Source organism: Melopsittacus undulatus, chromosome 4, assembly GCF_012275295.1.
Source record: "Melopsittacus undulatus isolate bMelUnd1 chromosome 4, bMelUnd1.mat.Z, whole genome shotgun sequence".
NCBI classification, from domain to species: Eukaryota; Metazoa; Chordata; class Aves; order Psittaciformes; family Psittaculidae; genus Melopsittacus; species Melopsittacus undulatus.
Window position 1 is genome coordinate 79,107,285 of NC_047530.1, and position 13,025 is coordinate 79,120,309.

Here is a 13,025-nt window from a genome sequence, read left to right on the forward strand (position 1 = left end):
TACTTACCTGGGATTGTTTTTTAACGTATTTACTAGAAATTCATGAAGATCTATACCAGTGGAATCTGTATACTCTTGGCTGGAATCTAAAGGTGAGGGGGACAAGAGCAAAATTACAATTTGAGAAAACACTTTTTTTCCAATTATTGCTGAACATACTATTTACGGATCAACATTATACAATGATTAGGCAAACTTCCCAAAATTAAACAACTACCGTTTTGAGGGACAAGGCAAAAAAGAAAAAACAAAACAGAAAACCCAATATCAATCCTCCATCCCCTAACTCAAGTGTAATACAGAAGCAAAAGCTTCAGTAACATTGCCAATCTATTAACAAATTGCTATATTTTGAAGCGGTATATCACCTTGAGTCACCCGGTGTCCATCAACCTTCCAAGTTTTCTCAGTATCCTACACTGCACTGCTGTATACACTTCTGCAGACCAGCAGCTGATCTACAGGACTGCTGGATGTTGCCAAAAGAAATACTGTAATTTAGAATGTAACAATTTAACTTTCACAATAGTATTTTGTATTACTAAAAATCCTTTTCTGTTGGGCATTGTTTTCACAACATAATGCGTAGACGTTTCCAGTCAGAAGTCTCACAGCCTTCTGCTTCCTTTCTGGTTTGAGTGAAACAAAGTATTCAAAGTTACATTCAGTTCCTCGAAATCTGTCACTGAAAGAAATGATTTAACTCCAAATCCTTCCTTACACGAGCACCTTTCAGAGTTCCAGGTTTTAGAGTTCAGAGCTACAGATGTTTTAACGGTATTTCTGGAACTAAATTTCTTCCAAGAATTACTTATATGTTAACCTAGTATTAGATTAGGCACAGCTTAAACTAGATCCTTGGAGTTTCAAGTCTTTTTGTGGTCAGTAGTGAGAGCAATCATTGCAACTTAGCTTCTCTTAGCAACGAGGGGACTGCTGCACAAGTTAGGGTAAGATTCAATGGAGACAGAATCTATGCAGGCCTTTTCATGAGAAGCAATAGTGCTGGCAAAGCAGCCTCTTGATGCAGCAGGAAACCAGGTGACCAAAGTGTCCAGTCTTCAAAAAGGAGATCTTAAATTTTTTTTTCAGGAGAAAATCGAAGTTCAGCTGAGGACAGGGAATCTCTAGCTCCCTAAAGAAGAATGACAGTGGCTTCCTTTATCTGCAAAGCTTCTACCCGTGTATTATCCTGAGAGCATAAATGAAACCAATCAAGTCTGAGAGCATTCATGGTTTGGGACTACTTTCGATTTTGAGGGGAAGAGGCATAGTGTGGTGGAAAGGGTATGCCTGGTAAAACATCTTTAAGACTGAACAATTATTTTCTTAATTTGCAAGTCAGCAATAATTTAGTTCTAATTTCTAGTAGAATGATGCTTAAATTCCATCATACGCTATTTTTGCACATCCTACACTGGAAAGTAATTAATCTCCAGAAAAGATATTGGGTGAATTTAGAACAGTTATCTCTATCTTAGGCATTTTATCCCTTTGCTCTCAACTCCTCATTACCTAACATGTTGGGTACTTTTTTTAGGGGGCTGGGGTAGAAATAGTGGGAGTTTTTTCCTCTTCATTTTCGAAGGTGGCCATGTATTTTAAAGGTTGAGCATGTTAGCTCTGAAAGAACACCCTATTTCTTTAAGGCATCATTTTAAAGACTGAGAGTTACAAATACAATTAAGCTCTCAGTCCCAGCGCTTTTTATTTCACAGATACCTGGCTGCCAGCTGGGACAAGATACACAAATTCTACTTGACTCTAAAAGAATTTTAGCTTTAAAGATGTTTCCTACACATGGTTGATCTGTTTATCTAAAAATACTGGATCCTTTATTTAAAGCAACAGCTGTGCAATGATTTGCCAACCTAAATCAGAAAGTCTTCTACCTTTAGGAGACATTAGGTAACATGCACAGAGACAGGTGAATGTCATTAATCGTACACTTCTATTTCAAGTTAAAAAAAGAATCAGCATAGAATAGATTTTCAATCCAGAATGCAGGAATATTAAGGTGAAAATATTTGTCATTTCTACTTATGTTGCTCACTACTGCTCAAAAATTTTATATAAAACCAATAAAAATAATAAAAAAATAATTCTAGATACTATCAGAAGAAAAACAAAAGTGCAAAGGCAGTTGCCATTCTCAAGTCTCACAACCTTGTAACAAAGTCTAGGAATAAGATCTTAACTTCTACTGACTAGCAGTTTTCCAAAGAACACTTGGACCAACTGAGGCAATGCAATAGTTTTTATGCTGCTCTGCATAGCTACACAGGTGAGAAAGTAATAGTATTTTCTGGAGTACGTATGTTTGATGAAGCCCTGAAAACACTGTTCTCTGGGACAAACTCCTCCAGCTCAAAACTCTCTGATCTATTTTCTGCATTTGCTAAAAGAAAAAGCAGCGTTTATGCAATGATGACCTGGAAGCAAACTGTATTTTCTTTAAATATTCTTTATCTACATGGTACATGTAAAAGCACAATGACAGATAGCAAACCTCTTGATAACATTTTTCTGGACAGTTTATCACTGGATTTTTCCTTTTCTGTTTCATCTTTTGCAGGTTTTTCTTCTTTTTCAAAAGACTGTGACAACTGGATCTGAATTTTCTCCTGTCAAAAGTAAAAATCAGTCATCATGGGAATTATTTCAACCAACACCTGCAGGGGAACTGTTTCTACTTTATTACCTGCAAAATGAAGTAACATGGAAAATAACTACCTTTACATTCTTTCTGATCCCACATGTACTTTATGTGACCACAAAATTGAATTAACCAGTAAATCAAGAACTACAGAGAATGCAGAGAAAGTACAATTCACATTTCACACTTCACACACATTTCTAGGTCCTGAATGCTAGTTGAAAATTAATCCAAAGCATCTTATTCAACACAGATGAAAATATTCCAGGTTTTCAGATGTATAAATTTTATACAGATTCTAAATTTTTAAGTATTTTATCATCCATGATGCTTTTTCCCCCCATTCTTCATAATTCTTGACTATGAAAGTATTTTTCAAGTTTCAACTTGGTTTATACCAAGAAAAAAAAAAGTTTCAATCTAAGACAAACCAGCATTCCCAGATCCACAAAATAGGGAAATATTTATAGTACAATACATCTAGGCAGAATTTGCAAACCTTACTGTCATCAAGGCTTACATTCCTAACTTCCTGTGTATTTTGATAGAGTAGCTTTATGTGTAATCATATCAAAATCTATGTTTTCATACAAGTAAGTAAACTACGATAAAACCTCTTTCCCAAACAAAGCAAAAAAGAGCTTCCCTTTGAAATTGTAGCAATATAGCAGTCCCTTAAAGAACAGAAGACTGTAATTTGTCTTTCATGCTGGTACTCTAACAAAATTGTCAGTGATGGTCTAATATATTTCCAACAGCAAAACCAGAGAAGAATGAGGGCTGAAAATGGAGACACCATGTGTCTGAAGGACTCCAAGCAGGGAGTGGCAAATTCCTGTAACTGCAAGACTCCCCCATAACTTTTACCTTTAAGTCCCTCAAATATCAGCTTTGCTCCCCCAGATGCCAACTGACTTGATGCTGTAACCCTCCCACCTCCAGTACATCTGATCCTTCCCAACCCCTAAAATCTGCTCCTCATCCATTTCTGCCTATAACTTTCCTGTCCTGCACCTAATCCTTTCCCATGCAAGTCCTCACTCTTCATTCAAACCCATTCTTACCTGTACCCAGGGACCCACTCTAAGATTCTCCTCATGTGTCATTCCACAGACTTGATCTCACTTGTGTAAGCTGGCCAGAGTCAAATATAGTCAGGATTCACCAAGGCTAAAGACAGTTTCACATGCAAACACAACTTCGCACAACCTGCAGTAATGGTCCTCCCTGCCCTAGCACACCAAAATGCTACCTTGGTCCTTTCAGAGCTGGACAATGGGAACCCTATACCCATGAAACTGTTAAAAACTACTTTTAATATGTGATTTTTGAATAATAACTTTTTCAAATGGAAAAGAAAAAAAGTTTAGCTGAGAGCTATATTAGCTCTCACTTTGTGATTTTCCCCTACAATAAATGTTCTAATTAAACTTAGCAAATTCATGAACACCTTCCAAAACAGCACCAGACCAAAAAAATCACACCTCCAAAACAGTGTGAAGGTTTCTCAGCTCTTATGTGATGATCTATAATCAAGTCTGATAAAAACCATTACCAATCATTAATAATGAACTCTTCTGTATAATTCTTTCCTAGTCTTAAGAATTCTCTTGACTACAAACCTTAGAGTCCAAATAAAATCTTTGCATCCCTCACATCATGAATCTGAATATAATTCAAATGAGCAATTTCTCTCTGCAAACTGCATTGCATCTACTGTTCACCAAGAAGGTGCACAACAGTTATTTGAAAAAGAAGTATGTTCACATCTTTAAGAATATTTTTCTGACTTTAATCCACCAATATGCTATTTTCCATTTTACAATACTCAACAGAACTATCAGTAAGTTTAGGAAATTTTTATAGTCCAATTTTCCTTCATGAGAAAAATGACTGACTACAAATCATAACTCATCCGAGGTAAACGCATACCATGATAGTTTTGTCAAAGGATTTCAGCAAGTAATCATTTTCCTACTTCTTTTCTCAACAAGAGCTAAAAAAGGAATAGCCATCTGAACAGCCAGTTTTTCTATTACCACCAATTCTGCTTCAAAGTGTGATACAACAGAACTATGCACCAAAGGGTTTTTTTTTGTGATTTCATGCTATAAAAACTGTAGCATCTAATTAAATATGACCTACTTGACTGGAAAGCTGCTGAAAAATCTTTTAACTTTATTCCCTTAAAATTCTTTTAATACCACTCTGTTTGTTGCAGTTCTCTGCTGACATAATGATTTAATCACCTATCTGAAGCTCTCAGTGTAGCAGAAGAAATTGTCACCATATCTTTATTAAACAAGAAAAAGCCAAACAAAAAGCAAAACCGCCCCCAAACCACCAAAATCCAGTAAATTCCTCCAGCTTAAAACACTTGAGAAAAAGGTAAGAGTTAGGAAGCATTAAAGAGCATTACCCGAAGGCCCTATGTCCTGGGGCCTTGGTTTTTTACCAGCAATCTCTAAAAACAACAACTTGAATTTATGCAAGTCAGTGTAACCTAAATCTGGTCTACAGACCCTGGTCTTTTCCCCCACTCACCCTCCTTTGGGTTTATTTTGCTGAAGAAGTAGTTAGACCTTTTGAAGATTTATTTACTTGCTACCCATAATAACAACTGCCATTCACATAAACACAGCCCTTCCTTAAAAAGAGCTGAAATGGACCATCCTTTGTTAATGCTCATAGTTCATATTACAGTATATGGAATCAGAACAACCCCAGCAGCTAATATTTAGACAATGGACGGCAAAAGAATAAAGAGTTAGTGTAGCTACAAAGATAAAAGATCAAACAAATCAGCTAGTTCTTCCTCCTGCAATAAACCAACTAGCTTGTAACTTTCACAGCATCTTTCAGGAAAGGGCTGCCAGCACTTTTTAACAATTAAGGCTGAAAAATTTGTGAGCTCTCACCTAGTTTTCTCAGTAAGAAACTGTATCTTTCTGCATATTGCAATTGCTCAAGAAAATATAAACAAGTATATCAGAAAATAAATTATATTGCTTGAGACAGTTCCTCTGGTCTGTCAACCTCTTTCATTATAGCCTATATAAAGAAGCAGCCAGCAGTGCTTGCTAAGTGACTTCTACACCTGCATGTGCCTAGGAGTTTTACCTTGCTAAGAGCTGCTGCAGATGCTCATGTGGAAGGGGTGACTGATAAACTGTCACATGCAAGACTATAGAGTTATCCCCAAATTTACACTACTATCTAGTTGAGTAAGCATATTTTTCTAGGGAACACTTACTAATCACTAAAAATTTGGATTCTTAAAGTATTATCATCAGCCATTATCCTGAACTTTATTTTTAATACCTCTTGAAATTCACTTTGTGTATTAACATAAAACTGGAAGCCATTTCTCACTTGTAGTCACTGATACAACAGAATAATGACTTTTCCAGCAAGGGGAAGCAATGACAGAGGTTATTTTCGTGCTGCCAGTGAGGGCTGTGCAAGACAGCTTCTCACTTCACCTACCCATTGGACCTTCCCCATGTCCCAAGCACAATTAATGCACACACATCACACTTCTAAGTGTGCAGCTCAAAGCAGCCAGCAGTCAATGTATGTTTACAGAAGAAATCTTTCACACCATTCCCACGGATTTGCTGGTAGAGAAAGCAAAACAGGTGAAGAAATTGCCCGTAGAAGTTGTTAGAGAGGGTCATGGAAGACCTGTGCCCCACAGGATGCACACTACAGCATCAGAACTTGTAACAAATTCCAGCTTCTAACTCTCCTCTTCAACAATGCACTTTTCCATTCTACAAGGAAAAATTAAATTTGTTCTCTCAAACATTTGCATAGTTATTGGGATTCCTAAGCCTTTTTTCTAGATTAGTGTTTTTGAAGAAAAAAATAATCACACCCAGATCTAATTTTGTTTCTTAATATACAGTCTGGTTTATGGTATTGCTTTTGTGCAAACTTAGATTATCACATAAGTCATTTAATTATGTAGAACTGGCCTTTACATCTCTTTTACTACTGCAATAATTCCTTCCAAGAAGGACCTTGCAGTACGCAGCTAATGATAGATTCTCAGAGGACATGGTAACAAATGTCATCTGCAGAGAATGCGTATTACTAATGTCTGATTTAAACCATTAAATATATGGTGGTGTATAGTGCTGGAGATTTTTAAAATCCTAACATTTCTTATGTTTGAAATACACTGCAGATGAACTGCCTGAACAAAACAGGATTCTCTTCCTGCAGTTACAGTACCTAAAAAAGTTAAACGCTACTGCTTCAGACTAAACAACTAAGCCTGAACTAGATCTCTCAGTCAGTTTTGTTAATCTTATGCAACATATTACAATAGGGTTGTAGACAATTTTAAATAGCATTAGCTTTCCTGTTGTCTTTTAACATCTTACTCTGTAGTCTATAACAACATAAAACTTCGATTTTCAGCAAATCAGCAGGCCCAATTTCAGAATGTTTCTACTCAACTCTTCAAATACTGGTATATTAGTAAGGAACTACAAAAAAAATATTATTTTCTTAGTTTTCCCCAGAGAACGTGGTTTTTTTTTTAGCAAGATTTTAATTCCCTTGACCAGCACCTACATGCATTCTCATCCTCCCTCCCTTCCCAACACTGAACTACCAGTCCCACAGCAAAACCCCCTCACATCCTGCTATTCTGCTGGTTCCTTCTGTTTGTTAACAATAGTGAGCTTTTGCACAGAAAGACATTTTAGAAGCTCTTCAGATACTAGCTGAGTAAGTCAACAACCTTTATGAGTAAGCCACTAAGAACCATTTCAGTTTTGTTAGGAGTGAAAAATAAAAAAGCATTTTGATGCCCCTCATTCACACATAGAACTAAATCCAGTGATAGTATTTTGCTCTAAAATGCAGACTGGTACGAAGGTTTTCTTTGAAATTCTCCAAATATTTTTACATACTTTGTCCAGCATTTAGGAACTTCAAGTGTGTTGTATCATCTTAACAGATTAGTCTTCAGATATACTTCAGGCATGTGTTAAGAGAACTACCAGCAAGAACAGCTACTATGCAGGAATTCAGTTAAAACACCAGAACTTACAATTGTTTAAATTTTCTAGATACAAAAGCTGATAAATTATGCTGAATATTAATAACTTCTTGTCTGATGACAGACTGCAGCTTAAGACTGCTTCAAGTGCATTGTAACACTATAAAGTTAAAATAACAAACCCCCTTCCTATTCCCCAGATATTAACCATTACAGCTCAGAAAAACAAAGCAGCAAATTCTTCATCTGACATTATCATCTATATTAAAGCTGTATTAAAAAAAAAGTTAAACTCACATGGTGTCTGAATATTTAAAGAGTACCCAAAAGGTTTTCTTTTGAACAATGTTACTTCAAATTGTTTCAGAAACTTCAGTAGTGCAATTTTTACCTGGAGGTCCTGTGATATTTCAGCTGTAGGAGGTGGTGGATATTCTTCACATACAGCAAGGCTCCGAACTAACTTTAACTTTGTGTTTGACTAAAGGAAAGTATGCAAAATTAAAACCTATGGCTTATAAAAAACTATATAAATATACCATAAGCCATTATTTTTCCATTCATCTTATGTAAAACAAAATGGCTGAAAACAGCATTTTTAATATTTTCAAAAGAATAAGTAATTTCCTCTAGGACAAAACTACCCAAGCAATTGAAGCTTTTGACGGCAATGTCAGCACAATAGAGCACATCTAATGAAAAGTAAATAAAATCTTTGGGAAACTGTTTCTCTCCATAACAATAAAAAGCCACCAAAAATATAAAGGCAAACCACAAAAGCAGACAACTAGGCAAGACAAAATTCCAACAGAATAAAACAAAGCTTTGATGCCAAAAAATAAAACTAAAGGCACTTTTCACAAAGTAACAAAGCTTCATCAAGCATGAAGGGCTTCCTCACAGCATGCCAGCACACAAGTCTACCATACCTTCGACCTTTTTGCTGTCTGTCCAAAAGACTGCATTGGCCGCTGAATGATAGGCACAACAGAAAAGGTTTATATTAAACTTAATAGTACAGTTTTATTAATGCAAAAGTCTGTATAAGAGAAAACTTTAACAGTTACTACTAACATGATGGTCAAATCTGGTAGCAATATGAAAGCAACAGCAGGTGCTTTTGGCTGACAGATTATACTGTCTTTCAATTTCATTGTGTTCATCCTCAATTTCTCTTCTTCATTTATCAACAATAAATATTACAGGAATTTAACAAGAAACAAGCATTATTCTTGTTCAGTAAGACCCAAGCATTTTACTCTTTCTGCCAGCTCCTACATATTAAATTCTCATGTCCTAATTTCCTAAGAACATGACTTTTTTCTTCCTATCCCTGAAACCTGCCTGGAAAAATAAGAGGTAGGGAGGTGAAAGCAAAAAGAAAAAGGCATTGCCTTTACCCGGGAGCAGATGATGACCTATCTTAAGAAGGTTGAAACATATAGATAAAATTCACTTAAATCCTCTGTGACAATTACACAGGAGCAGAAACAGTGGCATAACACAGCTTAAGTATTGTTTTCACTGTGGAACTGGTGGATAGAAAGACCTTTAACAGAGCTGTTTTACTAAGCACAGGCCTAATGTTTGTAAAGAAAAAGCTGCATTGGTAAAACACTTTCAAATCTTCTTTAACGGACAGTATTTCCTCCTTTCTGAAAGAGATATCCTTTCAGAAGGAAACCAAACAACAACTCCTTTTGAAAACTCCACGAAGAGTCCTCCATGCCCTAGGCTCAGAGGAGCAGATGTCTATCTAGGACCTTAATTTCTTAGCAGGATGCATATTGCTGAACAGAACATCTAACCTACAGCAAAAGGTTCTAACCCTAACTATCTGATTTTCAAGTGCCAAATGTCTTTTTGAGGATGTTGCATCAGCTAGCTGAAGAGCAGAAGGGGAGCTCATTTAAGCTCATTTCACTACGTAACAGAATTTTAAATAGCAGCACTAAAAGCTAACCGAACTCATCATTAGTTTTTAAAGGAAGCTTGCTGAAATTCTGAGCAGCCAAGACAGTTCAAATGTTTTCACACCTGGAACAGTGAGACTTTGAGTGTTGCTGTTAACCTGCAAAATACTTTTCCCTTTCTATTAGCTATACTGAAAGCATATACTGCATGTTGAAAGCTGGCACTCTGCATATCCCTGGCAAAGTTTCTGTTACAACCAAGCTACTAAATTTTCAAGAACTGGATGATTTCCCAGCCCTGTATCAATTACTCCAGCATCAATTACCTTAGGTAGATTCAAATCAAGTAGTGTAAACATAAAATCAAATTAGCACTGCCACTAGAGTCCTCAGTTCACTGTTAGAACAACACGAAAAATAATCTACATTTGGCAAAAAAACAGCTACACAGACTTTCTACTACGTTAACCAGAGGTTTACACATAAGCTACTGCTAATTAACTGGATAAGACATATTTCATTTTTTTAAGAGTGATTAAAAGAAAACAACACCCACAACAGAGAAGAGACTGTTGCTGGGAAGAGAAACCATGTCATAACTAAATTTAATTAAGATCTGTAAGGAACACATACCTCCCTCTCAGCTTACTGAATTAAAGTCCCAAGAATTCACTAAAGCCAAAACTAAAGTATGCTTGCTCATGCCAGATAAAGTGAAGAAAATACCTCACAATTTGAGCTACTGAAACTGAAATTATCTAGTATCTAGAAATTAACTAGTATCAAACCTGAATTATTTATAAAAATGTTTAATGTGGTTTTCACATTTCAAGCATGATAAGCCAAGTTTCATGATATGGTCCTTTGTATTATGTGTGTTGCATCTTATCTTCCATTTTGCTTGCAGAATTACAGTTGCGTTTTATCCTGTGTTCAGCAGTAGCGGTCATTTTTCTCTTTTTTAGTAGCTGGTGCAGTGCTGTGGTTTTGACTTTCAGCCTGGGAACAGCACTGGTAACACCGATGTTTTTAGCTCAGTAATGTTTACTCTGACCAAGGACTTTCTGAGTCTCATGCTCTGCCAAGGAGGAGGGGAAGCTGAGAGGAAGCAGAGGCAGGACACCTGACCCAAACTAGCCAAAGAGGTATTCCATACCACAGCATGCCATGCCCACTATATAAACTACTGGCAGTTACCTAGAAGGCCTAGATCACTGCTGAGGTTGGGCTGGGTATTGGTCAGTGGGTGGTGAGCAGTTGTGTTCTCTCTCCTTGTTATTTCCTTTATCATTATTATTATTGGTGGTAGCAGCAGTGGTTTTGTGTTACACCTCAGTTATGGGACTGTTCTTATCTCAACCCATGGGAGTTACAGTCTTTTGATTCTCCTCCCCATTCCTCCAGGAGTGGGGGAACAAAGAAGGGTAAGGGGAGTAAGGGAGCAGCTGCCTGGTTCTGAGCTACTGGCTGGGCTTAAACCATGACAGTTCTTTGTGGCACCCAGAGGGTTGAGATAACAACAGATCTGACCAGAGTGTGTCTAACTGTATTTGTGATAAGCATTCACTGTTTTGGATTAACAGTCACTGGTCACAGTGCTGATTTATTGGCTCTCAAAGTTGTTGCTCTTGATCTCGAGTATGTTGTACCTTACTTACAGATGGTATTTGCTGCTTTAGTATTTATCAGCTGAGGGCCTGGGCTAAGGTTCTTGTTTTGCTGCATGTGATGATACTGACCTGTAATACAATAGACTCATTGATTATGAAACTGGTCTGGCTTGCGTTCCCACTGTGGTCATCGCCTCTATACTTTGGGAGGTATATAATGTAAGTTTTTAGAAATTATACATCCTTCTTTTTCCTTTCCTCGAGGGGTTAACCTATGGAGAAGATATTCCCTCACGCCCTCTGTCTCCCACCAGAATCTATACAGTGGGAGTAGATTCTGGAGGAGTTAAAGATCCTGAATATCCTTTCAATGCCCTTGAAAGCAACCTGCAACTCTTGCTGGGAACCAGCTAGTTGCTGCGTATGCTCTCTATGTTTTGCCTATGGCATCACCACCCTGAGAATGCCCAATCTTGTCCACTCGTGGAAGCTAAGCAGGGTCAGGTTTGGGGCTTGTTGAGGGTTAGACAATGATACAGGAGGACTGAGATTTTCCTCGAGGCTGGACAGTCATGAGTGGCAGGGTGTGTGGGATACCATGGGCAAGTATCTAGGCCAGTGGGCCCCTTCAGTGCTTTACAAGTGTCAGGGATGGAAGGCAGATGTATAACAAGTTGGAAACTGCTGAAGGAGAGGGTGAATCGAGTCAGTTTGCTGAGGTGAAAGCCCTCCAGCTGGCCGTGGACACTGCTGAACGAGAAAAGTGGCCAGTACTTTATACTGACTCATGGATGGTGCAACCCTGTGGGGGTGGTTGCAGCAAGGGAAGCAGAGCAACTGGCAATGCAGAGATAAACCCATTTGGGCTGCTGCACTATGGTAATATACCACTGCCAGGGTGCAGAACCTGGTGGTGAAGGTATACCATGTAGATGCTCATGTACCCAAAAGTCGAGCCACAGAGGAACACCAGAACAACCAACAAGTGGATAGAGCTGCTACAATTGAAGTGGCTCAGACAGATTTAGAATGGCAACATAAGGGTGATTTTTTTTTAGCCTGGTGGGCTCATGATACCTCAAGGCCATCAAGGCAGAGATGCAACATACAGATGGGTTCATGGTCAACAGGTGGCCTTAACAATGGACACTATTGCCCACGTTATTCGTGAGTGTGAGACAAGCAATTAAAGCAAGCCAAATGGTTAAAGCCTCCTTCGTATGGAGGACGATGGTTGAAGTACAAATATGGGGAGACCTGGAAGATTGGTTCAACCCACCAAGACAAATGCTATGTGCTTACCATGGTAGAAGCAACCACTGGATGGCTGGAAACATACACTGTGCCCCATGCCACTGCCTGAAATGCTATATTGGGCCTTAAGAACCAGATTTTGTGGTAACACAGCACCCCAGAGAGCCTAGTCAGAACTTTTACATATTGTAGAGGTGGACAAAGTTCCTGTGGTGCACATAAAGAATTTGCTGGGGGAAACAGTCTGGGTTATTCCCACTTCAGGTAAAGGCAAATTCACTTGTGGGATTGCTTTAGATCAGGGAACCAAATACACTTGGTGGGTAATGCAGGAGGATGGGGAAATCCAATGTACACCTCAAGGGGATTTGATTTTAGGGGAAAACAGCCAATGAACTCAACTGTATGCTGTTGCCTGCTATGTAGCACTTTTATAGCCTATTAACCAGATGCCTTCAGGTCACCAGTGACTGGCACGGACTTCCCTCTGACCATCATCCCAACAGAGAATGAACTTTGACAAAACCAGACGAGCTCAGCAGTGACCAGATGAGTTCCACAGTGTCATCAGCAGGCAACAA

General features: G+C 38.1%; 1 protein-coding gene across 5 annotated transcripts in view; it reads right to left on the reverse strand.

Annotated features, from left to right (window-relative positions):
* The window catches only part of R3HDM1 (R3H domain containing 1), a 94,318-nt gene that overhangs the window by 36,020 nt on the left and 45,273 nt on the right, over positions 1–13,025 (reverse strand). For all 5 annotated transcript variants that reach the window (XR_004549535.1, XM_034061565.1, XM_034061566.1 and 2 more), the window contains exons 4-5: positions 2,510–2,624; positions 8–86 (exon numbers count right to left, since the gene is read on the reverse strand). Coding sequence is in view for 4 of the 5 variants with exons in the window: in XM_034061565.1 (XP_033917456.1) it covers positions 8–86; positions 2,510–2,624 (194 nt within the window). In the remaining variant the exon portion in view is untranslated. The remainder of the gene's footprint in view (positions 1–7; positions 87–2,509; positions 2,625–13,025) is intronic.